The 26,716-nt window shown below is 49.3% G+C and overlaps 2 protein-coding genes across 15 annotated transcripts in view; both read right to left on the bottom strand.

Moving 5' to 3' along the window:
• Window positions 1-19,896, bottom strand: part of LOC309590024 (lactosylceramide 4-alpha-galactosyltransferase-like) — a 25,293-nt gene extending 5,397 nt beyond the window's left edge. Inside the window, exon 1 of the mRNA XM_082310896.1 lies at window positions 19,804-19,896. Coding sequence (XP_082167022.1) covers window positions 19,804-19,824 — 21 coding nt within the window. The 5' untranslated portion in view covers window positions 19,825-19,896. The remainder of the gene's footprint in view (window positions 1-19,803) is intronic.
• Window positions 1,951-26,716, bottom strand: LOC309590021 (lactosylceramide 4-alpha-galactosyltransferase-like). Of its 14 annotated transcripts, none has more exons than XM_082310878.1 (4): window positions 24,090-26,716; window positions 23,212-23,768; window positions 5,174-7,213; window positions 2,030-4,126 (listed from the first exon to the last, which is right to left on the bottom strand). In XM_082310878.1, exons 2-3 carry the CDS (start codon window positions 23,476-23,478, stop codon window positions 6,086-6,088), a joined length of 1,395 nt encoding a protein of 464 aa, XP_082167004.1. In that variant the 5' UTR covers window positions 23,479-23,768; window positions 24,090-26,716; the 3' UTR covers window positions 2,030-4,126; window positions 5,174-6,085. The 14 variants fall into 14 exon arrangements, with proteins under 14 accessions (XP_082167011.1, XP_082167004.1, XP_082167012.1 ...); XM_082310886.1 differs by having other exon boundaries at window positions 25,072-26,716; XM_082310887.1 differs by having other exon boundaries at window positions 25,728-26,716.

Here is a 26,716-nt window from a genome sequence, read left to right as displayed (position 1 = left end):
AGGGTAAAAAGGAGGACCCTGGGAACTACTGACCTGTCAGCCTCACCTCTGTGCCTGGGAAGATCATGGAACAGATTCTCCCAGAAGCTACGCTAAGGCACATGGAGGGCAGGGAGGTGATTCCCCTGATCTCTATGACCTTTCAAGCATAACAAAGAGCGGTCTCATAATGACATCAGCCAGCTCCAGCAGCACTCGTAGATGCATCCCATCAGGTCCCATCATGTTCATTCAGTCCTGACACGTATTCCATGGACATGGTGATGTGCAAGAGACTGTGGCATGCATCCCTCACAAGGAGGGATTACAGTGTAGAGAAATATCCCCAAGTTCCTCTTACGTATAATTTTAGTTTGCTTCAAACTGATCTCTGAACTCCCTTTCAATCTCTCATCTCCTACTGACCTTCAGCCTCTCTAGCAGGCTTCCTGTTCCTTCTGCAGTTGGAAAAAAAAAATAATGAAGTTGGTAGCTTTAATATCTTTTGTTAATTGTTTTTCAAACAATGTTTTCTATAGCCTAATTGTGTTTTCATATTTAAGTTGCCAGACTTTATGCGCCTACCTAATTTTCCCCCGGACATAAATTCCACTTTGTGAAGAGTACTTTCTTACTTCTCGTACCTCTGCCAACATACTGCAGAGCCATGGCAGCTGCTATTTGGCTCCATCATTATACACAAATTTAAAGGTCAACATCTTGATGAGGGGAGAGCAGTGGATGTCTACCTTGACTTCGGCAAGGCTTTTGACACTGTCTCCCATAACAGCCTCATAGGTAAGCTCAGGAAATGTGGGTTACAGGAGTGGACAGTGAGATGGACTGAAAACTGGCTGAATGGCAGAGCTCAGAAGGTTGTGATCAGTGGTGCAGAGTCTAGTTGGAGGCCTGTAGCTAGCGGTGTTCCCCAGGGGTCAGTACTGGGTCCAGTCTTGTTCAATTTATTCATCAATGACCTGAATGAAGGGGCAGAGTGTACCCTCAGCAAGTTTACTGATGATACAAAACTGGGAGGAGTGGCTGATACACCAGAAGGCTGTGCTGCCATCCAGACAGACCTGGACAGGCTAGAGAGTTGGGCAGAGAGGAACCTAATGAAGTTCAGCAAAGGCAAGTACAGGGTCCTGCACCTAGGGAGGAATAACCCCATGCACCAGTACAGGTTAGGGGTTGACCTGCTGGAAAGCAGCTCTGCGAAGAAGGACCTGGGAGTCCCCGTGGACAGCAGGTTAACCATGAGCCAGCAATGTGCCCTTGCAGCCAAGGCGGCCAATGGTATCCTGGGGTGCATTAGGAAGAGTGTGACCGGCAGGTCAAGGGAGGTTATCCTCCCCCTCTACTCTGCCCTGGTGAGGCCACATCTGGAGTACTGTGTCCAGTTCTGGGCTCCCCAGTTCAAGAAAGACAAGGCATTACTGGAGAGAGTCCAGCGGAGGGCTACGAAGATGACCAGGGGACTGGAGCATCTGTCTTACGAGGAAAGGCTGAGAGAGCTGGGTCTGCTTAGCCTGGAGGAGACTGAGAGGGGATCTCATCAACACTTACAAATATCTCAAGGGCGGGTGTTAGGAGGATGGGACCAGACTCTTTTCAGTGCTGCCCAGCGACAGGATAAGGGGCAACGGGCACAAACTGAAACACAGGAAGTTCCATCTGAATATGAGGAAAAACTTCTTTACTTTGAGGGTGACAGAGCACTGGAACAGGCTGCCCAGAGAGGCTACAGAGCCTCCTTCTCTGGAGATACTCAAAACCCACCTGGCTGCAGTCCTGGGCAACCTGCTCTAGGTGAACCTGTTTTAGCAGGGGGGGTTGGACTAGATGATCTTCAGAGGTCCCTTCCAAATCCAACCATTCTGTGATCTCAGCTTGAGCTGTAACGGCAGGGTGCAGCTGAAGTGACTTCCTCCTGTAGTTTTCTCTTCTGGACTATGCCTATTCATCTGAGTTCCAGGCATGGTTGCAAAGAAGGTACCAGAGAGACCACAAGCCAAGCGCAGACAGGGAATGGTCACAAATACTTGAGAGAGATGAACCTGAGGTACATAAAGACCAGAGCGCCAGTGTTCACAAATGGCATATCCAAACAGAGCATGTGGAGAGATTTGTTTTTCCTCTTCTCTCGTGCTGAGGACAAACCAGCCCTGGGCAGATCTCATCTCCCAACATGTATATGATTAAGGCAGGTAACGGCACTTTCCCCCAAGAAGGGCTCTTAACCTGCTTTGCACCACAGCCTTTCTGGACTACACATTTTGAGGGGAAGGAGAAGAAACAGGGAGAAGAACAGGGGGAAAAAGAGTCCTGCTGAGCATTACTACTTACTGCGTATCCTAGATCACCCCCAACACAAGAGCTCTTGGCATAGGAGTACTCTCAGACAGCACAGAGCATATAATCATCATTCAATTTCTTCCCAGGAGACCAGGTCCAGGATTACCTTACTGATCCTTCCTTACTCCTCTTCTGTTGCACTGTCCAATTCTGCATCTCCAACCCCCACCCCTGGCTTCTCTCCTTGATGTGCTGCACACCTGGGTACCAGCTAATCTTCATGAGCTCAAGGACAAAGGAGACAGGGCAAGAAACAGCTAGTGCCTTCTCACCACTCCCCATCATCCTTGACTGCATATCAGCAATGAAGAAAGCCCAGGCAACTATTCTCCATCTCAAGGGAAAATCCCTGGCTCTTGACTCAAGGAGTCACAATAAAACTCCTCTGCACACCAGACACCACCAGTCATTTCACAGCCTCTCAAAATGCTCCCCTGGACTCCAGGGTCTTTAGATCAGGCTCTGAAAGGCAGGTGGGAAAATGAATAGCTGCAGCACAAGCTTTCCACTTTTAGGTCTAAAAGAGCACAGACACTGTCACTACTAAGGGAGGCTGTAGCCCATCACCCACGGAAAAAGCAACACAATTTCTTATGGAGTTTCCTATTCCATAACATCCAGACCTTCGGAGTGAGACTAAAATGCCTTGCTTCAGATAGACTGCAGGTCATGAATGATGGGGCGATACCTGGTTGGATTAGGAATCGGTACCACACACTGTGCTTTCCTCTGTTCCCTTTGCTCAAGTCCCAAAGATAGCACGTAGTCGTGGTCCGCATAGCCTTCTTTCCACATGTGCTTATGTTCAACTTGTCTCATGTTCACTCCACATTCCTAATTTTAGTGAGTCACTTCAGGACATAACTTTAAAATGCTTTTCTGCATAATAACTAACAGATTGCTCAGACCTACCACCAACGCCTCGCAGAACAAAATGGCACATCTTGGCAGAGAGAAGTAATAGTAAAAACTGTATTTATTTTTCTTTCACAAGACAAAGGGGAAAAGGCCAAAGGCTGCTTTGGTTTGATTCTCTCCTTATCAAACCTTGGAACATTGACTCTACAGGGGAAAAAAAACCAAAGAAAAACAACAACAAAAAAATCACTTAACTTATCCAAAAAGGCACTTTCCTAAAATAAGCAATGGTACATCAAGCCAGGTATTCATTGCAGTGGGTCCCAGACACTCCCCTAATCAGTTCATGGTACTGCCACAGTAGAGTCCCCTGTTATGCCTTTGCAATCACCAACCACCCTTTTACCATCTCTGGTAGGGGTTCCTAGCTCACTAAGATTTCTGTTGTTTAGCCCAAAGGGCCCAAAACAGAAGGAACCAGCAGAAGAAGAAAGCATGCCTCACTGACCACACACTAGGCCAGGGCTGACAATTCTGTGGCTGCTTCTAAAGAAAGCAGTGAAAAAAGCCCACAGAGTAGTGCCAGTGAGAGTAGGGAGTGAAAACATCATCCATTTATACCACTTAGTGTGTCGAAGAATGCTTCAGGTCAGGAAGATCTGCTGTTTTCCCCCAAAGTCTTTGTTCTTAAAGATGTTCCATGTTGGGAGAGCTGCAGACATTCAAAATCCTGAATGCCTCCAGGATATACCACAAAGCTGGGCAGAACAAAGGGGCAGCACTACATACATACACGCATGTAGTGCCAGCCACTGGAGGGGTATTTCCAGCACCTGCTTCACTCCAGAGTAGCTACTTGTACGCGGACCTCACACCCTGCCCAATTCACAGGCAGGTAGTTTTCAATCAAAGCAGCACTGGCGTCTAATCAACACTGCATTAAAAAAAAAAAAAAAGCATAAAAAACCCCTCAAACGCTCAGCATTAAAAAAAAAGTGCACACCCTCCTTAAACTCCCACAGCCGCATTCCCTGAGGGACAGGGAACTGTTTTGTAAAAGTGATGGGCAATTAGTCTTTCTCATTTTTATCATGAAAGAAGAGACAAATAAACCTGAGACAAACGGAGAAATGTTGCATGCACAGTCTTTTACGTTTTTCACCATGGCCTTGGCTAAACTGAGCAAACCTCACATTGTTTATGGTTGACCTGGGAAACAGAAGAGGCCTCAGACAACTGCAGTTCTAGAAAGCATTTGAGTCACACTCAGAGGACTTGCAGGAAGCACCACATGAAAGAGCTGTCACTTTGGGGCCAGGTGACACTGAAGATCTGACCAACTCGTGGTCATCAAAGGGGCCACTGGACCACCCCACTGCTGTTCCTAGGCGTAAGAAGAGGAGGCACACTGGAGGCAGAAAAGATTTTACAGTAAGATCATGATCTCTTAGTAGTGCAGGTGAGGGGATGGCCAATGCTCTGCTCATCTGCATTAACCCTATCGTAGTGCCAAGCTCATGTGCCTCAGCAATCCCCTTTAGAGTGTGGTGGGGACCAGATGTAATGATGCTGATGGTCTCGACCTTATTCTTGTTTCTTGCTGTTTCTCCATTATTTTCCAACAAAAACTGTAAGAGCATCAATATGTCCTTTTGGCCATCAAGGCAAGGGACAAGTTTTCTCCCACAGTGTGTCCAGCAAACTTGCCTCTGTGGTGGGAACCCTCAAAGGCACAACAGCATCTTGCGAGAGATATGTTAACTTTCTCCACTGCAATTCAGGAAGATGCTCAAGGAGAAGAGTAAAGCTTTCCATTGCCCTCCTCAAGACCTCCCAGAAGAGATCTGTACTCCTAGACAGTGAATTGCAGGAGTACTCCAGGCTACTTGCAGAGGTCCACCATAAATGACTCATAAATGGACTTGAATTTAGACAGTACAGGTTCCCTACCAAGCTCTCCGTAACCTTGGAAATATCATACCTTTCCTTTAGGATCCGTCCAAGTGCTGAAAGGTCTGGTGCATCTTAGATGCAGTTATAGACATTTGGTCACAGAGACAAACTCAGTGTAAAGGGTAGTTCAGCTCTTCCTGTGTCAGGTGCAATTTAAGGTGTGATCCGGATGAGCTCTCCTGCTCATCGCAGGGTGTTAATTTGCCACTACTATAAACTAAAACATTGCTGCACAAGAGCTCCTTCTAAATGATAAGCTGGCCTCAAATCCTCATGTTTTGATTCGCACCAAATTTCCACATCTTCAGATCTATGACATTGAACAGAGACTGCAACATCCTGCTCCCTGCTCAAACCAGACATGAGAAAGTCTCCTCCACAAAAATCTTCAGACGAGAAGGGAATGAAAAGAAAAAGAAGTTGCTTTAGCCCTTTCTTTCTCCTCTGTTTTCCTCTACATTTTTCTCAGGACACCTCCTCTAGCACATCCTTAACTTCCTCCTCAGTTCCTGATCTTTGCTCTCCCATCCTTTCGTTGCTTTGAGGACCGCACTTCAGAAGTCCTGAGAATCAGGCCATGAGATACACAATTCTACAAAGGCTTTTTCCAGGTTTACAGCTGTAGAAAGAGGGCCTTACTCCTCTGAAAGGCTGATGGAGGCTGCCACAAGTGGCCCAGCACTTGCTCCCCTCTTGAGATTTCTCTACCTGACCAAGCAGAGCAGAAGAAAGGTCCTGCAGAGAAACAAAATGCTGCTGGTAGGCGAAGTCAAGACAAAGAGCTGCACAGACATCAGCTGAAGCTACAGGCTCCACCTACACCCCACAAATGGCTTTTATCCTCAACTCCCACCACCTCACTTCAAAAGAAGGTTCATTTGTGATGGAACAGCTAGAGAGTTGTGGGCTCCCAGGCAACATCTCTTAGCTGACCCTTGAGTCACTGCCGTTCAGAATCCTTCTTCATGATATCATATGTAGCAGGGCAGAAGTGAGAATGCAGCTGAGCCAGCAAAGCCTGGGATGTGATCTCTAGCCTTGTCCCTTGGCTCTTCTTGTTCCATACATGCACTGCATAGGTGTTATTAAAGAGGTGGTGAAGCTCCGAGGAGCTGACCACTTCGAAGTATTTCTTCCAGTCCTGCCACCGAATGGGATAAAAAGCCTCACGGGGCAGAGCACTCACTCCTTTGCAGCTCGTACTGCTCCGAAGACTCCTGATGGAGCACCACTTCTTGAAGACACGAGTTAGGAGCTGTGGGCCCTGGTGCCCCCAGATCCAGCTGTTGTAGTTCTCCACAAAGTCCTGCATGCAAAGCTCTATGAACTTGTGTTTGGGCTTAAATGACAGAAAGGCCCCGTTCAGTACATACTTGGACTGGGTACCAAGCACATTGGTGAGGTTCTTCAAGTTCTTAAGCACAATGAAATCGGTGTCCAGGTAGATGCCACCAAATTTCCACATGATGGCAATCCTGCAGGCGTCAGACAGGATGGGTAAGAAATACGGCTCCCAACGCTGCTGAGCCTGCAAGTACCACTTTGCCAGAGGTGTTCCAGAGAAAAGCTCCGGCAAGTCCAGGGGCCGGATTTCCACGTTGGGGAAGCAGCTCAGCAACGAGAAGCCCCAGTGGTTGGGCAATGAGGCGTTACCGTTTGCCAAGCCTTTCATGAGCACCACAATCCTTGTCCCAGGGTGCGTCCGGGCCGCTGACTCCACAGAGCACGTGAACAAATAACTTGGGTTAGTTCGCTCCGAGGTCTCCACAAAAAACACATCCCCTGGGGAAGGAGGGGGCCCACCAGCAATGGCGCGGGGAGGAGAAGGCACAGAGTGAGCACAGCGGATTTCAACAGGTAAGCTGTAGACCTGGCCCCTGCCCTTAGGGTCCTCCGTGATTCTCCAGTACAACAGGATGGAGGCAAAGGACATGAACTTAAAGGTGAGGATAAACAGAGCCCTGAGCTTGTGGCTCAGCACCACCCGGGTCAGTTTTAGAAGGCAGTTGGACATCCTGGGCATTCTCGCTCCTGTCAGAGCCTGCTCTCCCAAGACAACCGTCGTGATCTGAAGGGGAGGAAAGAAGAAAAAGAAATTGACAGGGAAGGCAACAGACCACAAGCCTCAGGACAGTACTATGGCAGAGCTGCATGCTGAACTCTCCTTCATGCCGGCATGCTTGAATTACACCTTTAGGTCATCTTTAAAAAAGCATCCTGGTTTCTCCATGCTGCCACAGTTCCCACAGGGCCCCATAAGAAACCACAGCCCATGTTCAGGTTGTGAGGTTGTGTGACAAAGCTCATCTGCACACCCACAAAAAGCTCAGAGGGACAACTGCAGGAGGGGGACCCCAAATATACCCTGCTGGGCTACTCCCAGGCCCATCAGCCCATCAAAGGCCCATCTGTCCAAGCCCAGAAGAGCACAGGAGCACAATGGCAGGCAGGATCCCAGATCAAGGACTCTGGAGGAACCGGCACCTTGCCTGGGCCCCTGCCAGGGCTGTCCCAGTGTCCAGACATGAAACCCATCACCAGAGTCACCAGAAGCAGCTCTCCAGATCAGCCTTCAGTCACTGCCTAGGGGTGCGACATATTACGGGGTGCAGGGGAAGAACAGTTTGGAATCGCACAGGACTTATTATGAGATATTTAGCAAAGGAACCAAAGGCAGGGCAAGGGAGGAGCCAAAGGCGGGGCAAGGGAGGGATTTACGTGATTTGGGGAGGAACAAGAGTGGGAAAATAGAGGTGTAAGGGGATAACAAGGGCCAGCTGCACGTAAATAGCTTGCTGGTCAGTACACTTGTCTGGCCATGCCCTGCACTTGATCAGCACAGTCTCTCTTGTCTTATAAATTCCTTTCTGACTCTTTCCTGGGTGAGGGCTTTCAATTCTGCGTGCACGTGTGCATATCGAGGTGTGAATGCAGCAACTGGGGTCAGACCGCAGGTCAGAGGGCCTCTGTGTCCCTGGTGCCAGCAACTGGAGTGAGTGTGGGTGTGCAAGTGTGCAATAGCTAGCAAAGATCAAGTGGACCAGCCAGAGTGGGGAGCAGGATGAGGCTGTTGGTGGTGCTTACATTCATGTGGGTGCTCCGAGTGTCTGCCTGTGATCTGTGTGGCCAGCCATGTATGTGTACACATATATGTAGTGTATACGTGTTCTTTGTGTGCATGTGCTTGCTGAATACATCTTCAGCCTCACTACTGTCTGGACATGGAGCAGCAGCAGTCTCACCTCTCTCGGACTGTTGGATCTGGTATGATATATTGTCCTCGAGCAAAGATTACTCTCCTTCAAAAACAAAATACGGTCAAACCTCTCCATTTATCACAAACCAAGACTGACTCTTACTTCCCTGGATGCATGCTGTGCTTGCCATTTGAAAGGAAATACAGCATTTATTCCATTTTATCTTCACCAGTCCACTATTTTCAAGTCAGACATGTACAAGAAGAATCCTAGATACCAGGATTTTAGATTCTCTTTTGTCCTCCAGTTTGCTGCCTGACACCTGACAGTGAGTGGGACAGCTGCTTTTCAGGTGTTTCATTTCCCCAGGGAAGAACCACCTGCCAGCTTCCCCCAAAACTGAGAACTCATCTAAAACCCCAGCGCTATCATCTGTTCCTGTCAAGAGGTCTCAGCTCCCAGAATCACAGAACAGTACTTGTTCCCCTTCCATTTATTCCTCAGTAACCACCCTGTGTCACATATTTCCTACAAAGCTCCACAACATGGTAGTGTTTACTATGTTCCTTCACACAGCACCTCTGTTCTTGACCACGCTCTTAATTTTATATTTAAGCCTCTAGACTTGAAGTACTTAACACTCTCCTTCAGTGAAAAAAATAATTGTATTTTTCCCATCTTTCACCATTTAAAACCACACTTTGTGAAAGAGAATCGAACATTATGACTGTTAAGCCTTCAGTACAGCAGTCTTCTTTAAAAGACACATTCTCCTCTTTTCCCACCTATTCTACCCGCAGAACCAGACCTTCTCTAGCAGTACGCTGAAGTGTAGGGCGACACTTATACACCCTCCTGTCAGGCAGCGGAGCTGGGATACACAGTGCTATTTCTACTTTTACAACCCTCGTGTGACTAAAGTCCAAAGTGTAGATTTGACCGCAAAGAGATCCATTGCAGCAGATGGAAGAGCAGAGCTGCATTTACCTCCCAGAAAGTCCAACAGTTTTTCAACAGTCTGAAATAAGGTGTACCAATGCACAGTCTAATTGAAGGGCTCTGTCATCAATGTGCCCATGCCTTCCTCAAAGCCTGCATAGTCAAAGTGGTACCAGGCTCTTAATAAAGAAAAAAAACCAGTAAGGCTTCACAAGGAATATACTCGTTAAAGAAAAAAAAAATTGTCTGAAAGACGCAAAACATTTTAGTGTCTTTGCTGCTTTAATCCCTGTTTCCCTTTTGGTAAAAGTTTGCATAATTTAAAAGAAATAAAAATCAATACAATCCAACAGTAAAAACAGAATTTTTGCAAGACAAACCAAAAATGTGCAGAATGTAATAGAGAACTACATTATGCCTGCTATAGATAGCTACGGGTCAGCTTAATAACAGAACAAAATTTTCCATTTCAGATTAATCATTCTTCAATTGAAAAAAAATCTCCGCTGAGATTTTTTTACCTCTTAATTTTTTTCCTCCATTTGAACAAAAGCCTTATCATCCTATAATTTTTCAACACATCTTCAGTCTCTCAGAGAGACTGCTTTTGAGCGTTTCGACTCTACCTGTAGACAGTAACACATCATCCAGCCAGTAGCACTGGGCACTGGCGTGCCTGGGAACAGCCATGTCACCCTGAGCTGGCCCTCCCCTCCGTACCCTCTGCTTTCCTTCAGACTCTAAGAGGGTAACAGACATTTTCTTTCCATGTAGTTGCAAGAAATGGCAAGACCCTGCCATCTGCCCTCCCTCTGTTCTCTCCCTTTTCTCTCTTTCGCTCCACTCATGTTTGGAAGGAAGAAGAGTGAGGGAGTGCGATTTTTTTTAACCACATTACACCTGGAGTACGCAGTACAGTTACTGCTAGGCTAGTAGTACTGCAACAGCAAAGAGTTTGGGGGTGGGAGAAAAAGAGGTAGCTATGCAACTCCACCCTGCAGAAACAGCACATCAATGGCAAAAGTTTACTCCAGCTCTGACCCACAATGAATCTTTTACAGCCTGAATCATAGAATGGTTTGGGTTGGAAGGGACCTTAAAGATCATCTGGTTCCAACCCCCCTGCCATGGACAGAGACACCTTCCACGACACCAGGTTGCTCAATGCCCCATCCAGCCTGGTCTTGAACACTTCCAGGGAAGGGGCATCCACAACTTCTCTGGGCAACCTGTTCCAGTGCCTCACCACCCTCACAGTAAAGAATTTCTTCCTTATATCTAATCTAAATCTACCCTTTTTCAGTTTAAAGCCATTACCCCTTGTCCTATCACTACCTGCCCTTGTAAAAAGTCCCTCTCCAGCTTTCTTGTAGGCCTCTTTCAGGTACTAGAAGGTCTCCCCAGAGCCTTCTCTTCTCCAGGCTGAACAACCCCAGCTCTCTCAGCCTGTCCTCATAGGAGAGGTTCTCCAGCCCAATATAAAGGTTTGCAAATAAAACTGCACCTATTCTATGGCTTTTGCCTACACAACTTGTTCAAAGGTCACCACTCGTGAACACCTGCAACTGGCCGGTGCTGGCCCTTCTCTAGAAAGCTATACTTGGGAAAATGCCACAGCACCGATGCAGCAATACAGCGGTATGCCAGTCTCACACGTGGAGAGAAGAAACTCTACCCAGATTATGTCCGCATGGGGTTTGTACTGTCTGGCCACATCACTGCTAAACCACTTTACATCCCAGCATAATGAATATACTGCCATAGGCAAAACGTTCTTGACTTGGGGAATTTCACTTGATTTAATTTATTACAAATTAACATAAACTTTTAATTACCAATTCAGGTACTGAGGGAAAACAAAAAAATGATGACCAACCAACAATTAAACCAACACTTTGGGAAACATCTTTCCTCCTCTTTCCCCAGGCCCATCTTCAGTCCAGCCTCTCCTCCTCCCTTCGTACTCTCAACTTCCCGTGTTTTCACCGTGGGTTACACTCAGTCTGTCCCAATTCCTTTGGTGAGGCAACAGGAGGCAAAGGGGGCTGTAGGTCAGTCCTTAACGGTTTCTTTTGGCCGCTCCTTGCATCTCAGTTTTCCTCCGCTGCTCCTTGCTTTTCACTGCTCCTCTGCTCCAGCATGGGTCCTCCACAGCCTGCAGTCCCTCGGTGCGTACCCGCCCTGGCACAGGTTCTCCATGGGCCACAGTCCCTCAGAGGTGTCCCTGCCCCAGCGTGGGTCCTCCACAGGCTGCAGATCCTCAGGGGTGTCCCTGCCCCAGCATGGGTTGCAGTCTCTCAAGGGTACCTCCTCCAACACAGTGCGCCTCCTTCCAAGAGAGCACCTCCAGCCATGTCCCCAACAATGTCCCCTTCCACACGTCTCCTCCACTTCTTCCTCCCTTTACTCTGGACATGTCTCTTCCTCTATCTCCTCACACCTCCTTTTGCCTGTCCTCTTGTGTCTCCTCTCACATCTCCTCCTGCGTCTCCTCAAATCTTTGCTTTTGTGTCTCCTTTTACTTGTCCCCACACATGTCCTTTTGTGCCTCCTGCCCCACGTCACCTTTTCATGTCCTTTTTTTGTGACTCCTCACGTCTCCTTTTCTGCATCCTCACGTGTCCTCCCATGTTAGTCCTCATGTGTGCCCTTTTGTGTCTCCTTTCTGTGAGTCCTGTCCCTAGCAGCTACCGCCCTTTCTTAAACACATTCGAGCAGAGGCACCGTGTGCTGCTCTGACTGGTTGCGGTTTTGGTGTGCAATGGGCTGTTTTCATCTGTTTTGGAGCTGGCTGGAACCAGCTGGAACCGGCACAGGGCAGCTCGTGGCCCCTTTCCGCACAGGTCACCCCTGCAGCCCACGGCTCCCCACACCCTGCCAGCTACGCCTAATACAGAGTACTTTGTAATGTTTAAACACAGAGAAGTCCCTAGCTTTTTTTTTCCCTCCTGTAAGGGTGAAATCTGGATTTGGATGTTGGATTACCAACTGGTGAACAGTTCTTCACTACCTAGTGCAAACAAAACCGATTATAAAACACATCAGGTGGTCCAGGTGACTGACTTCCCAAATGACTCATGTATGTATTGCCCTTTGTGGTCACATCTGCTTCCAGAAGTTCCTTGTACAATCCTTTAGAAATTCTTTAAACAAAGAAAGCAAATGAGTGACTGTAAGTGACATGTCATCATTTACCTACTTACAATGGAAAGGGCTTGCCAATTATTTATTGATGGCTTCACGTTCCAGAGAACTTATTTTATAATTTGCTCAAGCCTGTCAACAGCTTACCTAGGGTCCTTAAGCACATGCCAAGTGACTCCCGACCAGTTAAGCAGGAAGGTAAGGACGTCCCAGCACTGCCACCCCATCTGTACAACCTTCTCTGGAAAGCAAGGCTTTGTGTTGCAGCTAAACCAACCTAGGGAGAAACTTCCAACAGAAGGGGGCTTCCCTCAGGTATCTGAGGCAGAAAATTCCACCTACAAAATAAATAGGAAGCTTTTTTGATGGTTTAGCTCTCACAGAACAGCTTGACTGAAGCATAAATCTTGGGAAAACTGGGGGAAGGTAGTTAAGACAGCACTATTGCTCCCTCAACACTTCTCCCTTACGAGCAGTGGGGAGACAGCAATGTCCCCATTTCACTTCTTTTAAAGATGCTCAGCGGCTGGACAGGAGAGAAATATCTCAGGCAGTAAATAGATGCAGCAGATTACAACAACTGTTCCAGCAACAATAGTGAAAGCACCAAGAAAACCACAGACACCTCTGTGGCAGTGCAAACACCGCCAGGGCTAGAGCAAAAGCTCCATTTCTTCCTGTCATGTCTGCTGAAGTCTTTAGCTGAAGCTACAAGATGGCTGACACCACTGAAGTCCTGTCTAGCAATTTTGATCCATGACACAACACAAGAGGAAATGACCACAAGCACAGAAATGCCTGCCACGCCAAAGCAAGCATGCAGCTGCGTTTGCTTAGAATTCACGCATGTTTTTACTTTAGAGGTGCTTTGTGACTAAAAACCAAAGCAAACATTAATAAGCCCTCAGCAAGGGAGTTTCCTGACCCTGTCAGAAAGAGGCGCTTTAAGACTTTGCTGGGACAATGCAGAAATGACTTAGCAGCAAACAGGCACCACAGCAGCGAGAGTCAAGAGCCAAGTCCTCCCTCACTGAAACCAGGCTCCACTTTATCGTGGGGCCGGGGACAGGTCTGTTGAGTTCATTTACTGTGGTGCACACACAAAGGAATAAACTTGTTTGTTATTTTAAAGTTCCTTTACTACAGTACTTTCTGTGCACGATGGTGTGCCACAGCCCAGCATCAATGACAACATCCATCCACAAAGTGGCCTTCACATGCTGCCAGATACCTCCTTCTATTCCAGCCCCGATGGTTAACCATGGCTGAAGCAATACGCTGTTGGCTCAGTAAGGCACAGAGCGTGCCATTCAAGACCTTCCACAAGGCAGACAGGGCTGCAATTCACTGAAGGTGATATAATAGAAGTTTAAAGCATTTCTACATGGGTCAGGTAAAGTGCTGGTTTTAAATGCTTTGTTAAATATGCTCCCTAATATTGAGCCCAGGATGTTTTCCCAGATTAACATTAGAACAGATCCAGAGTCTTTTTGCTGCAGCTTCATGGAGAAGGTCAAATCCACAATTCCATTCCTCTCTGCTGACAAGTTTTAGCCCTTGCTGTTGTTTTTCTCGGAAAGCCATAACAAGTTTTTTGGGGGGTGCACCTATAGCTTTTCCTCTAAAAGCTGCTGGAAACATAAGTCACAAGAAAATACACAAAATCTTAACATTTCAAACTAGTATCAAAGGACAATTGTCAAGGTAGACGTAAGTAACATTTGGTGCACCAACATTAAGTATCTTAAGCTTGAACCTAGAGCTAAGGGAATTTAGAATAACCAGTGGGCATAATTCCTACCAAATACTTTCAGTATTAAGGCATCCTTAAGTACAACAACAACAACAAAAAAAAAGCTGCTGAAAGTTTACATAAACCAGTTCCCAGTCACTGTGTTTCAGAGCAGCTACAGATATGCATTTCCTTCCTTTCCAGCACAATGGAAAACCGAAGCTTGCAAAGCTTTCATCAAGAACAAATTAGGAACAAAACAGATCTATGGACCAAGTGAATTGTCAAAGCAAAGCGTGCAGCGTCTTTCAGTCCAAAGACCATACACAACACTGCTCTGCACTGTCCCTTCCGCTTTCATTGCTTCGCTCTTTCAAGTTTAGCACATTTGCCAAGAACAGTAAATAAGAAGCGCTACTCTGAATTGTTACTATGTGCTGTGGAGGGTTATGGTCAAGAGTGGTCTCTAGAAATACTTGGAATAAGGCAGCCTGCAGCAGAAAGGTGGACGAAGGACTCGTGTTTGGAGCCGTGCTTTTTGGTTCTGCCCCCGTGCTACAGACTGTATGGAAGCAGATGGAGGTCAGTTAGTATGAAGCCATTCACACCATCACAGCCTAAGGGGGAAACACAGTGGCCTTTCCAAAGGGTACACCAGGTACCATAGTTAACACATTTAAAACGCCTTGACTTTTTACACAACCTGAATCTAAGTTAAAGTTTCTTGCTTATTACGGCTTCTCCCAATACTAATACTGTGCATATGAAACACCAAGAGAGAATGCATTTGACTGTCTTCACTTCCACACACTTCATGATAATATGCTATTTGCCCTTAGCTCAACCAGTGCGTATCAGGATCATATGTAACCTCCCCGAACGCGCTCCTTTTAAAATTCAATGCTATTCACACTCCACATGGCGTTCACATAAAGAATTTAGCTACCGGATCAAGGGCGGAGATTTTCAGTATTGAAATCATGACTGCCTGCTCAAACGAATACAGGGCTGAACTGCTCAAACAAACACAGGGCTGAAGGGGAAGCATGGTTTCTGACTTGCAGCTTTCCCAAAGCCTTCCAGGGAGCTCTGCAGGTGTGAGCAGCACCTCTGCGCCAGGCCACCAAGGTGTGGGCCGTGGGGCGGGAGGGCCCTCTGGTGGATACTTGCTCCTCACCCCTCGGCAACACCTCTGGTTACCCAAAAAGCCCCAAGAAGGTTAATTTCCTTCTTAACTTTACAAAAATCTGTTGCTAGTCTTCAGACTATTTATTGAAATATAAGACTCTGTGTGTCCTTGCAAGGGTTTCAAATGATCTTGAGTATTCCTTAGTGAAGCTTCATAAGCACCAGTAAAACACTACAGCCTGGTGTCTTCCTGAGATTTCTATGCCTATTTCATGAATAAAGTGATAAGATTTACTCACACCTGACAGACACAACAGCAGAACACACCGCAAAGCCCCCAGCACTAGGTATTGTACAGCTGGCCAGCACTCTCAGCTGCAGAGGACAGCACCCCAGTGGTGTGGGAGCTGTAACCTGCCTCCTAACTCAAAAAGTCCCGTGGTAATTCCAAGCCCACCCCTCATTTTCTTTTTTTGAGCCTCCATCCCTCCTTCACGGTGGGCCGTAGCCCCTTCACTTCCTCATCGCAGCTGCATCCTTCCCCACTTTGCTCTGCTCCACACTTTCCTCCCCACCCTGCCATGGCCCTTGGGCCCCACGCAGGAGACGCTGGGGAGCAGCAGCTACGTAGGACAGCTTCAGGAATCAGAGATGGCAACAGCAAGCATCACCAACCCAGAAACCCTGAGCTGTGAGGCAGGACAGAAGATGGAATTGCTCAGCAGAGGAGAAAGCACTGTACGAGGCAGCCAGGTTGCAGGCAGGGAACCGGGAAGGAGCTCAGAAACATGGAGAGGGCTTTTAAGCCGAGGCTTTTGCCCGTGACGTTGCAGCCATGCCTATGTCTGGCCCTGTACCCCGTCGATCCGGACTCTGCCCTACAGACTGACCCCAGAGCTGCCTCGCCCCCACGGCTGGGCCTCATACGGGGCTCCTGGCTGAGCCCGCTGCACCCCAAGGCTGCCCCACTCAGCTCATGGGGGCTGGCATGGGTCAGAGAGGGCCTGCCCAGCCCCCTCATTCCCCCCACGGCTCCCCAGTGTACTGCTGGGGTAACACCATATAGCATCAGGGTGCTGGGCTCCGCTGTGCCAAACCAAGGTCCCTGGGGGATGGAGCGGTGAAGGGTTTCATCCTGGTGGGAGCACCAAGCGATGCAACAAGTGCAGCAGAGCAAGGAAAGATGCCAGGGTCACTGTCAGGGACAAAGGGGAGCAGGAAGATTTATGAACAGATCTGGGTAGAGAAAGGCTGTCAAAATCAGGAACCCAGCTACAGTGCATCATCAAAATGGTATCTCCTTCCCCCCAAAATAGTGCACGAGCATCTTATTCAGCACGCTGTCAAGAAAAGTTTCCCAACGCTTTTTTTTATAGCTTAGCATTTGAGTCTTCTTTATTTGAAAGGAGCAGTTTTTGTACCTCACAGCTTTTAGGTTTCAAGAAACAGACCACACAAGCCCCTCATCAATATTTAAAATAAAAGAGAAGGCAGAATTTGGCTGCGGAAAGCTGCTGGAAAGGACAAACAGACAAAAGGGACAGATGCTAGCAGTAGATCAGCTAGCAAACTGATACAGCTCTTTGCCACCAACAGCTTTCAAACAGTAGTTTCCTATTACTGCATGTTAGTAGAAAGCCATGCACACTCATTGTATGACAGGGCTGGAAACTGTGTATAAAATGTAAGTCTAAACGCTATTTTAACCCTCACAGCTCAAGCAAACACTGGCACACGGCTAGAAAAGGAGAAGCTCTTTGGAAGGACGTGCACGTACGAGGAGACTGGGAGAATACAGAAGTCAGAACGACGCCTGGTTGGGAAGTGAGCAAATCCTGTTAATCACCAGCATTACTGCTGCCTGCAAGCTTATGCAAGGGCCTCACAGCAGATCTTGCAAAACAGAGATAAAGCACTGAAGATGCTGTCCTCTTCCACAGGGAGGTCAGTCCTATGTGACCAGGCATCCAGCAGCATGAACAAGTGGAGAGAGAGAGTGTATCAGAGCACACTAACGACTAAATACTTCAAGCCTAATAGGCCAATGGGTAGCGATTTTTTCCTTACTCTAATCTGGAAAACACTTTCTTTCTCCGTTTTTAAAATCCAGAGACATGCTGGAGAGGGAAGATGGTCCAACAGCAGGCCACTACACATGGATTCAGGGGATTTCTATTTATTTTGCTGCTCTGGAACAGGTTTCTTATGGGCCAAGAAATAGGTCACTTTAAAGCATAAAATCTCACCTCTGCCTTGAAATCATAGAGAAGTAGATGTCTAAATTTCTTCAAGGATCTCTGGGGGGTGTTTTTCTGTCTCAAACACAACTTTCCTCCCGTGAACATGAAAGAAGTACTTTCCTCCCTGGACGGAGCCACTGCAAGGCTGAACGTATTCAAGATGGGGAGATATTAGCCCATGTATCTTGCACAGGTGGGAGGTTTTGTGCAATTACACAAAACACACAGTGTGAACGTTTTCCTTTTTAAGTGCAAAACCTAAATACTAACATGATTGTACTTAACCCTTCGCATGCAGAGGAGCAGTTGGTTCACAATGCCATAATCTCAAGTTCCACCAGACTTCATTTAAACTGTCGGGCAGAGTTCCCAGCCCCATTTTAAGGTAATTGTAAAAGCCAATAGAGACAAGCGAAGAAGTGAGTTACAAGCAAAGAAGTGATTTGGTAACATATCACCTGTTTCGCAGTGAAAGCACCACCCAAAATAAGATTTGTGAATCTGTTCTGGAATGTGAATGACCCAGCAACATTCACAGCAATGTGAATGAAGTGTTCGGGCAGGAGTGCCCGTGGAAGAAAAAAAAAAAAAAAAAAAAAACACACAACGCCAGATGAGAGAGAAAGGGATCTCAAAGCCAGAAGACAGAGTTCAAGTTTTTAACAAGCATGGGAAGCGCAACCCTTAGGGACCTAAGTGATATACTACAGCTACGCTGATTTACTGAGGGGTTGCCACTAAAGACAAAAGGGGTGCCCCCAGTCTCTCCTGCCATCACATACCGCAACTTGGTCCAAACCACAACAGCACTGATGGCAAAATGTATCCAACACTACACACGGCTCATGCGGTCTCCCCTCTATATATGGAACAGGCACATCTGTATGGTTTTATACGGTAACTGTGCCTGGCAGAAGCCACTTGCCTCTATACTGACGACCAAACAAATGCAACAAAAGCAAGACTGAAGGAGAACTACTCCTAAGTACCTCATGCCAAAGTATCCACAGATGACAGGACAAAAACAAGGCCATGGCTGATTGTTGCAAGCGGCCCCACTCCCTTCCTCCTCAGGCTCTTGACACTCCTCTGACCCCGCTGTGCCCAGCCCTGAAAGCTAAAGCACCAAGAAGCCCTTTCTGCTGAAGGATTTGTTTTTTTTACTGGTTCCCAGTTCCCAGAACTGGTTTTGCTCCACTGCAGGGTGAGACAGGCACAAACATTGGCACAGAAAGAGATGCAAGAACAGGCAGCCAGGAGGCTGCAGCCTTTTAGTATCACCAAACTTAGCTCTGTGGTAACCCCAAATTGCACACCAAGGCCTTCACAGTCCACAACTACTGAACCCCATGACACCCCTGAGCAGGAAAAACTTCATCAGAGCCACTGTCCAACGGAGACAACCAATGCCTCGAGAGCCAGTGGAAATCCTGCGAGAAGGAAAACTTGGGGCAGAGCCACCAGCTGCTACCTGAACTACACACCTAAAACTAATTCACGGCAGGCAGATTCCCATTCACCCAACATCACAACCTCCAGCCCTCAAGGATGACTGCCAGCTTGGCACTCTCAAACGAGGGGCATGCGAACGAGAGAAAGGCCTCCGCGTATGAATTCCTACTCGGTGCTTCCTCCTACAGAGCCTGCGCCTCGAGACGCTGCTGGAATTGCTACAGGAACCAAAAAAGGGGAATTGGAGTTCTGTAAAATTTGTTCCTCTGACTCGCACGGCAACAAAACCCGGGCATATTAGCACAAAACCGTCGGAGCTCAGCAGAAAGTAGAGAGGGTTTCTTCAGGGTTAAGAAACATCCAATCTATTCTGAGCAGCCTCTCACGCACTGGGAAAAAACATGTTAGTTTAACCCGGGTAGTTCATTCTTAGTCAAAGCTTCTAAACTCGCTTCCTTTCAGCGGCATTACTAGTTCTAGTATTTAGTTAGTTCAGTACTAACTCTAACAAGAGTTACATATTACCTTACACCTCTTTCGTAAGGGCTTTCTTCCCCCTCTCAACACAGCACGCATTTCTACAGCTCTGTTGCGAGTCCCCATCTTTCTTCCTCAGAAATTATCTGTGCTCAGACCCCGACGTTTTTCAGGGCACATCTGCTTGGGAAGGCGCGGGCCAACTGCGCTCTCCCCTGCCACCAGTTCTGCTGTCTTCCCACCCTCTCACCCAAGCCAGCCCGTCACCGCGGGCAGAGAGGAGCTGCGCCTTTCTCCATCCCATCCGACCCTTTTCTCTTCGTCCCCGCACCGCGCTGCTGCCGCTCACCTGGACCCACAGCTTCACCATCCGACTCGTCCTCCTCAAGTGGGATGGAGCCCTTCCAGCCTGCAGCACCCGCGGGCCCCGTACGTGCAGCTCCCTTCCCCGCGGCCGCTACACTCATCCGCACCTTCGCCAGCTCCCTCTGACACCAATGCCTGCACAGCAGAAACCCTCACAAATCCCTGCAGGGATCCGAGAGAAGCTCCCCTTCACAAACCTCAGCCGAGATGCCTTGCCGCCGCCGGGAGGGACACACACACACACACACACACCGCCCCGGCTGCCCGGACCGTAGGCACTGCCATCTGCAGAGCTCGGACCGGGCACGGAGCCAGCTCCGACCCCGGGGTCCCGGCCGAGGGCAGCCCGGCAGCCGGGCGGGGCCGCGTGTGCCCCTCCGTCCCCCCCGGCCCCGCAGCGCTGCCGGCCGCCGCGCCCGCCCGAGCGAGCGGAGCCGCCGTCCCGCGGGCAGCTCGGCTCCAGCCCACGGGGGGGGGTGGCCGGGGACGCGCTGTGCTCGCGGAAAAGCTCCCCGTGGAAAAACACACCTTTCCCCGAGCGGGGAGGGAGGAGGAAGCCGCCCAGCCCCGGCCGACGGGCAGCCCGAGACCCGCGCCCCCCTCGCTCCGGCTGCGCCCGGGCGCCGTCGCGGCGCTGCGTCCCCCCGCCCCGGAGCTCCGGCCGCGGCCGCCGGCCCCCCCGCCCCAGCTCACCTCCGGGGCCACCCTCCGCACCCGCCGAGAAGCCCGGCTCCCTCCCCCCGCCCCGGGCATCGCCAACGGCGGCCGCCCGCCCTTCCTCCCCCGCCGGTCCCGCCTCCGGTCGGGTCGCGGCCGTACCCTCCGGGGGCCGCCCCGTCGGGCCGGGCCGGGCCGGGGGGAGCCGGCGGGACACGTACCCGTTACTCGCCGGAGACGCGGGGCCGCCGGCGGCGCCGCCCGAGCCGCCCCCGCGCCCCGCGGCATCGCCCCCCCCGACGGCACCGGGAAACGGCTCCTCCCTGGGCAAGGCCACTGCCGCTTTTGGGGTGGCGGATTGGGGCTTCTTGTAACTCACAATATTCCATTTTAAATTGCTGTAAGGCTCCCCCCGCTCTCCTCCCCACCTCCAGGAATTTCTCCTCTACCCCACGGCCGGTCGGGAGCTTGTAATCCGATCCACGCTTTTCATCGACTCTTTTACCTGTTGTCAGGCTGTGATCGATAGCAAGCCGAGCGCCAGTCGCGATGCCTGTCGGTCGGGCACGGCCCGGGCTCGGCTGGCAGGGCGTTAAACCCACCCTCCTTTGAGCCCTGAGGGGCTGGTAAACTGCAGGGATGCCAAGGGAGATGATGATTAGAAAGCGAACACCAGTCAAGGACGGCGTGAAACTGAAAATTTTAGTTTTAAAAATAAATAAATAAAGAGCAGCCTGCAGATGAGCTGCTTACATGTTGCAATGCAAGTTTCACATCTACCCTCAGGCCAGAGGAAGTTTTGCCTGAATTGTTCCTGGCAATTGATTGCTTAACAAGTTCTTAATGAGCATAAATAAAGAAGGGAAATTTGGGCTTTCATTTAGAAAAGCACGACTGCAAGGCTGTTACAGGGTAGAGTAAATTGTGTGGGAAGATCATCAGAGAGTTTGGGAGGCAGGTTAGATGACAATCATCAGGAATGGTTTAGATGGAGGTAATCCTACTGGGAGCAGGGGTTGGACACGAGCTCGTTTGAGACGCTTTCCAGCCCTGTTTTTTACGATTCCCATGATACAGCATGTTACTTATGTGTTACGAAATGGTGTACCCATGAAGAAATTTCCATGAAAGAAATTTTGACATTTGCTTTAAACAAAAAACACATTTTCCCCACAATTAAGTAATCTGAAACTGCTCCCCACCCCCTGAAATAATGTTAAACTATTTCTTTCATAAGAACGAGCCTTAACCAAATTCCAAGTTAAGAGGGATTTCAAGGTATTTTTGTCTGCCCCGCTGAGCAGAGTTTAGATTAATGAGACAGAGTCGCCACCGAAGGTGTCGGCACTCACCCTCCTTGAAGCGAGGGATCGGGCCAGGTGACCTCCTGCGATCCCTTCCCACCTCAGTTCTTCTGCATTTCTGAGCTGCACGAGCAGCACCCTCAGCAGCCCGGGGCGCGGAGCCCAGGGATGCTGCTGTTCCTCACCTGGGCCCTGGGTGAAAGCGGGCATCGGATGCAGGGGAAGGCAAGATGGGGTTTGTGAACTTGGGCGTGTTCAGGGCCAAACAGCTACATCATGAGAGCTGGTAGGGCGAGCGCAGGATCTGCAGCGCTGCCATGCATGGGCGCCCTCTGAAACGGTGACAGCAGCGGGGAAGGAGGACCTGAAGCCCGGAGATCTCTCCAGAAGATTGCCAGAGCCAGGATTTACCTTCCATGGGGCTACTACAGGAGAGGTGGTAAAGTCTTAGTCTCTGGATATGGAGATGTATCTAAACAGCAGAATTGGGATCACGCACGTGCCTCTGGGCCATTTCATCATTAGTTCCTGAACTGCCAGCTTACAGCCCTGTGTGAACTGCCACTGGTTTGGATTCGCCTTAAAGCGCCGATGTGCAAGTGGCACAGCTGCCTGTGGGCTCGAAGGAGGCAATGACCGGGCGAGTACCCCAAGGATGCTAGCCAGCCCTGCTTGCAAATCACAGCTGGGGTACACTGGGTCTCGGGGAGCCCAGACAGGCTGTGGGAGGCAAATGTCCTACCCCCAGCCACTGTAAAGAGCATAGCACCATGCAAATCATCCTCCAAAACACCTGGCAGAACAAGGGCAGCATCACCTGTGAGCTAATTTCACAGCTGCAAATCACCTGAGTAAACAGTTTTTAAGTGCTTTCAGCCTGGTTTTGATTTGATGAGCAATTTCCTACCCGTCTGTCAGCTAGTGAGGTGGCTTCGGTTTGGACTGGGAGAAGAAAGCCACTGGGGAGGGTTGCTATGACACTACAGGTGGCTTCAGCCTCATCCCTGTTTCAAAATAAGCCAGCGAGCTGCTGGCCAGGGCTGAGTCCTGCTGCTGGAAAGGTCTGTGCGTCAGCCACCGAGGCGCCGGTGCTGGAAAGAGCTTACACAAAAGTTATTCCTATGAAAGAGGCGTAATTGCAGCACTGGTCTCTTAGCCTGGGAAATAAGTAAATGGCTTACCGAAGGCGGGGAAGGAGAAGGGTGCAGCATGGCTGGCGCTTAGTGATTAGATTGTAAGGTCCCACGTTGGAATCGAGGTGGGTGGAGGAGGGAGGACGTGTCCGTTCAGGGGGGCAGAGGAAGCACATGCCAGAGGCTTTGGGTCGCCCGCATGCAGCGCAGGGGGAGGAAGGTGGCCAGCGGGATCATTAAGCCCTTGCGGTATCAGTCTCCCAGATATTATACATGCTTTACTGCTGTCATACATACCTTTTGCTTGATGTACAGACCGTAGCCTAGATGTTCGTGGAGCTGAAAGGCCCGAAGTGGTAAATGGGCATAACTGAGGGGGCCGTCTTGCTTTTGGGGCTGTTTTTCCCTGCCCGAGGGCTGCCTCCCCCAGGCACTGGGGATGTCTGGTGTAGCGCTGCTCCCGCCTTTCTGTCCAGCAGCTCCTCGTGGGGTCACATCGGTGGGTGGCTCATCCCGGGGGGCTGCAGGCGGTGACTCAGTGACCGGGCTGAAAGATGCCCACATCTGCTTTCCTTCCTCCCGCTGTTCAACCTCAGCTGTTGGCTGCACTCCCGCTTGTCTCTTATGGCTTCGGTTTTATTCCCCTCTCTTCAGAAGAGCAGAACAAACCCTCTCATGATGCGGCCACCAGTGCTTGTCCGGTCTTCTCCTGACAGGAGCCAGATTGCAGACTGAGATCCTTAAACCACCTGCCTTTTTTGTGCTACAGTGCCAAAGGGATGGTATTCCCGATCAGCCATAATGCAATCAAAACCGGAGCATGTTCCTGTTGCCAGGTTTTCTTCGTCAAATTTCTGTGAGAGGAAAGAAGAAGGCAAAAAAATAGAAGTGAATGGTTTTGCTAGCAGACACTCACCCCTTGAAATGAAGTCACTGAGCCTCTACCAAGAGACTTTTTTTTTTTTAAATGAAGTTGGCAGATATGGCTAAATCCTTTTAGAAGCATTAGCTTGGTGTTGTTAGGATGGTATCATATTTATTGATCAATATTCGCCAACAAGGGATGCACTCTGATAAATTTTGCCAATTGAGTCAAGTGTGATGATAAGCGCCATGTCCAGCGAGCGGATTAGAAATGAAGGTGTGATAAGAGGGAAACTGGAACAGAACAGTACCTTCAGACAGAAGGCAGGATGGCTGCTACATAATTTAAACCCAAAGGGATGTGTGCTGCCACAGGCGTAAGAGCCTTCAGCTGGACGAAAGGCCAGGAGCCGTCTGCTTTGCACAAAAATGGGCCAAACGCATCTCTGCTTCAGCTTTCTACCTGGCCACGATCACTCGGAACAGGAATCAGTAAGGGGGACCCCCATGTATCTATAGCTGGCTGCAGGAAGATCTGGAAACATTTGGGTACATAGAAATCAAGGACATTTTTTTTTCCCTCTCTGTAGGAGCCTGAGATTGCAAAAGCTTTCCCTGGCCCAAGTCCAAAGTAAAAGAGTATTGAATTAATAACTGCCACCAAATTGGGTTGGATCATATTTAAAAGTTTTGTGCTTGTCGTGGTTTAACCCCAGCCAGCAACTCAGCACCACACAGCCGCTCGCTCGCTCCCCCCTGGTGGGATGGAGGAGAGAATCAGAAGGGTAAAAGTGAGAAAACTCATGGGTTGAGATAAAGACAGTTTAATAGGTAAAGCAAAAGCCGCGCACACAAGCAAAGCAAAGCAAGGAATTAATTCACTACTTCCCATCGGCAGGCAGGTGTTCAGCCATCCCCAGGAAAGCAGGGCTCCATCACACGTAACGGTTACTTGGGAAGACAAACGCCATCACGCCCAATGTCCCCCCCTTCCTTCTCCTTCCCCCAGCTTATATACTGAGCATGATGTCATACGGTATGGCATAGCCCTTTGGCCAGCCTGGGTCAGCCCCCCTGGCTGTGCCCCCTCCCAGCTTCTTGTGCACCTGGCAGAGCACAAGAAGCTGAAAAGTCCTTGACTGGTGTAAACTGCTCAGCAAGAACCAAAACATCAGTGCGTTATCAACATTATTCTCATCCTAAATCCAAAACACGGCGCTCTACCAGCTACTAAGAAGAAAACTAACTCTATCCCAGATGAAACCAGGACAGTATCCACCCCTTATTCCATACCATTTACGTCATGCTCAGGTCCCACATTATCCAACACATTCTCATTAACCACCACCCCACTTATTCTATGGACCACCCCTGTGAAATGTCTGTAAAATGTCCATAAACATCCACAAATGTCCACATAATGTCCATTGAGCTCATTTAGTCCATGACTTTGGGCTCCATCTGTGATAGTGGTCACTCAGGACAGGAGAGGTGGTGTGTTGCGTGGAGTTATTGGGCACCAAAGCCAGCTCAGGTCAGGTCACTGCTGCACTTGCACTGCTTCTTGTAAGGCTTCTCCTCCATTTGTTCATGTGGTTCCTGCTATGGTAATTCCTATAACATGCAACTCAGATCATGGGTTACAACAATTTAAAGGTATTTCCATTACAATTTCCACCCCTGGCCCCTTTGGGTCAGGATTAACATTGCAATGAACTCCTCCCCTTGCTCCTAGCCTGGCTAGCAATAAGGGGTTCCTGCTATAGTAATTCCCATAACATGCAACTCAAATCCCAGGTTACAACAATTTAAAGGTATTTCCATCATTACAATCTCCACCCCTGGCCCCTTTGGGCCAGACCATTGGGTTTAACACTGCAATGGACTCCTCCCCTTGCCCCTGCTCCGGCTTGGACTTATCTACAGACTGTAGTCCCTTAGGGGTTTACCTGCTCCAAGCGGAGCCTTGTCTATGAGCCACAGTCTCTCCAGGGGTATAGCTGCTGTGGCATGGATTTATCCACAGCCACAGTCACTTAGAGGTGCATCTGTTCCCGCATGGCCTTCTCCATGGGCCACAATGCTTTCAGAGATATACCTGCTCCAGTGTGGCCTTGCCTGCGGCCACAGTCTCTTCAGAAGTAAACTTGCTCCAACATGGCCTTACCCATGGCCACACGCTTTGAGGTGCTCCAGCATGACCTCATGCACAGCCACTGATGCTTCAAGGTGTACCGGCTGCAGCACGGACTTATCCACAGCCACAGATACTTCGAGGTGTACCCTCTCCAGCGTGGACTTATCCTTGGGCCACAATCCCTTCAGAGGTACACCTGCTGCGGCACAGACATAACCATGGCCACAGACGCTTCGAGGTGTACCTGCTCTGGCATGGGCTTATCCACGGCCACAGACACTTCGGGGTGTCCTGCTCCTGCATGGACTCATCCACAGGTCACAGTCCCTCCAACTCGAGTTCACGCTGGAGTTCCAGCCTGTCCAGTACAGCAGCACAAACAGCAGGGACGCCCTGGCCATCTGCCAGCCCAGGCACATGGCCACTGCTGTTATCAAAATGTTCCCAGGCACAGCAGTGCAAGATGATAAGCAGTACAGCAGTACAGCAAGCAGCAAAAGTAGAAAAGCAGCCACTAACGAGCACTGGACTCTAATATACAGTAAGGCAAGCAAGCCTCGTGGCAAGTACAGAAGCCTGCTGATTAATACCTAAACAGCAATAACAGCTATAAATTCAATCTAGCACATTCCCATCAAATCTGTCATTATCTCAAACCCTTCGAGCCCCACGTTGGGCGCCATTAAAGGACTGTCGTGGTTTAACCCCAGCCAGCAACTAAGCACCACACAGCCGCTCGCTCGCTCCCCCCCGGTGGGATGGGGGAGAGAATCAGAAGGGTAAAAGCGAGAAAACTCATGG

Source organism: Platalea leucorodia, assembly GCF_965183815.1.
Source record: "Platalea leucorodia genome assembly, chromosome: 4".
Taxonomy (NCBI): Eukaryota; Metazoa; Chordata; class Aves; order Pelecaniformes; family Threskiornithidae; genus Platalea; species Platalea leucorodia.
The sequence above is the reverse complement of the archived record's forward strand: the minus strand, read 5'-3'. Positions and strand labels throughout refer to the sequence as shown.

Bases quoted from the DNA above. Each gene is read 5' to 3' on its own strand.
- LOC309590021 (XM_082310885.1), bottom strand. From the start codon at position 23,478: ATGTGGGCATCTTTCAGCCCGGTCACTGAGTCACCGCCTGCAGCCCCC. The intron at 7,214-23,211 runs GTATGTATGACA...CCTCCCCTTCAG, and splicing joins GTCTGTACATCAAGCAAAAG to ATCACGACGGTTGTCTTGGG.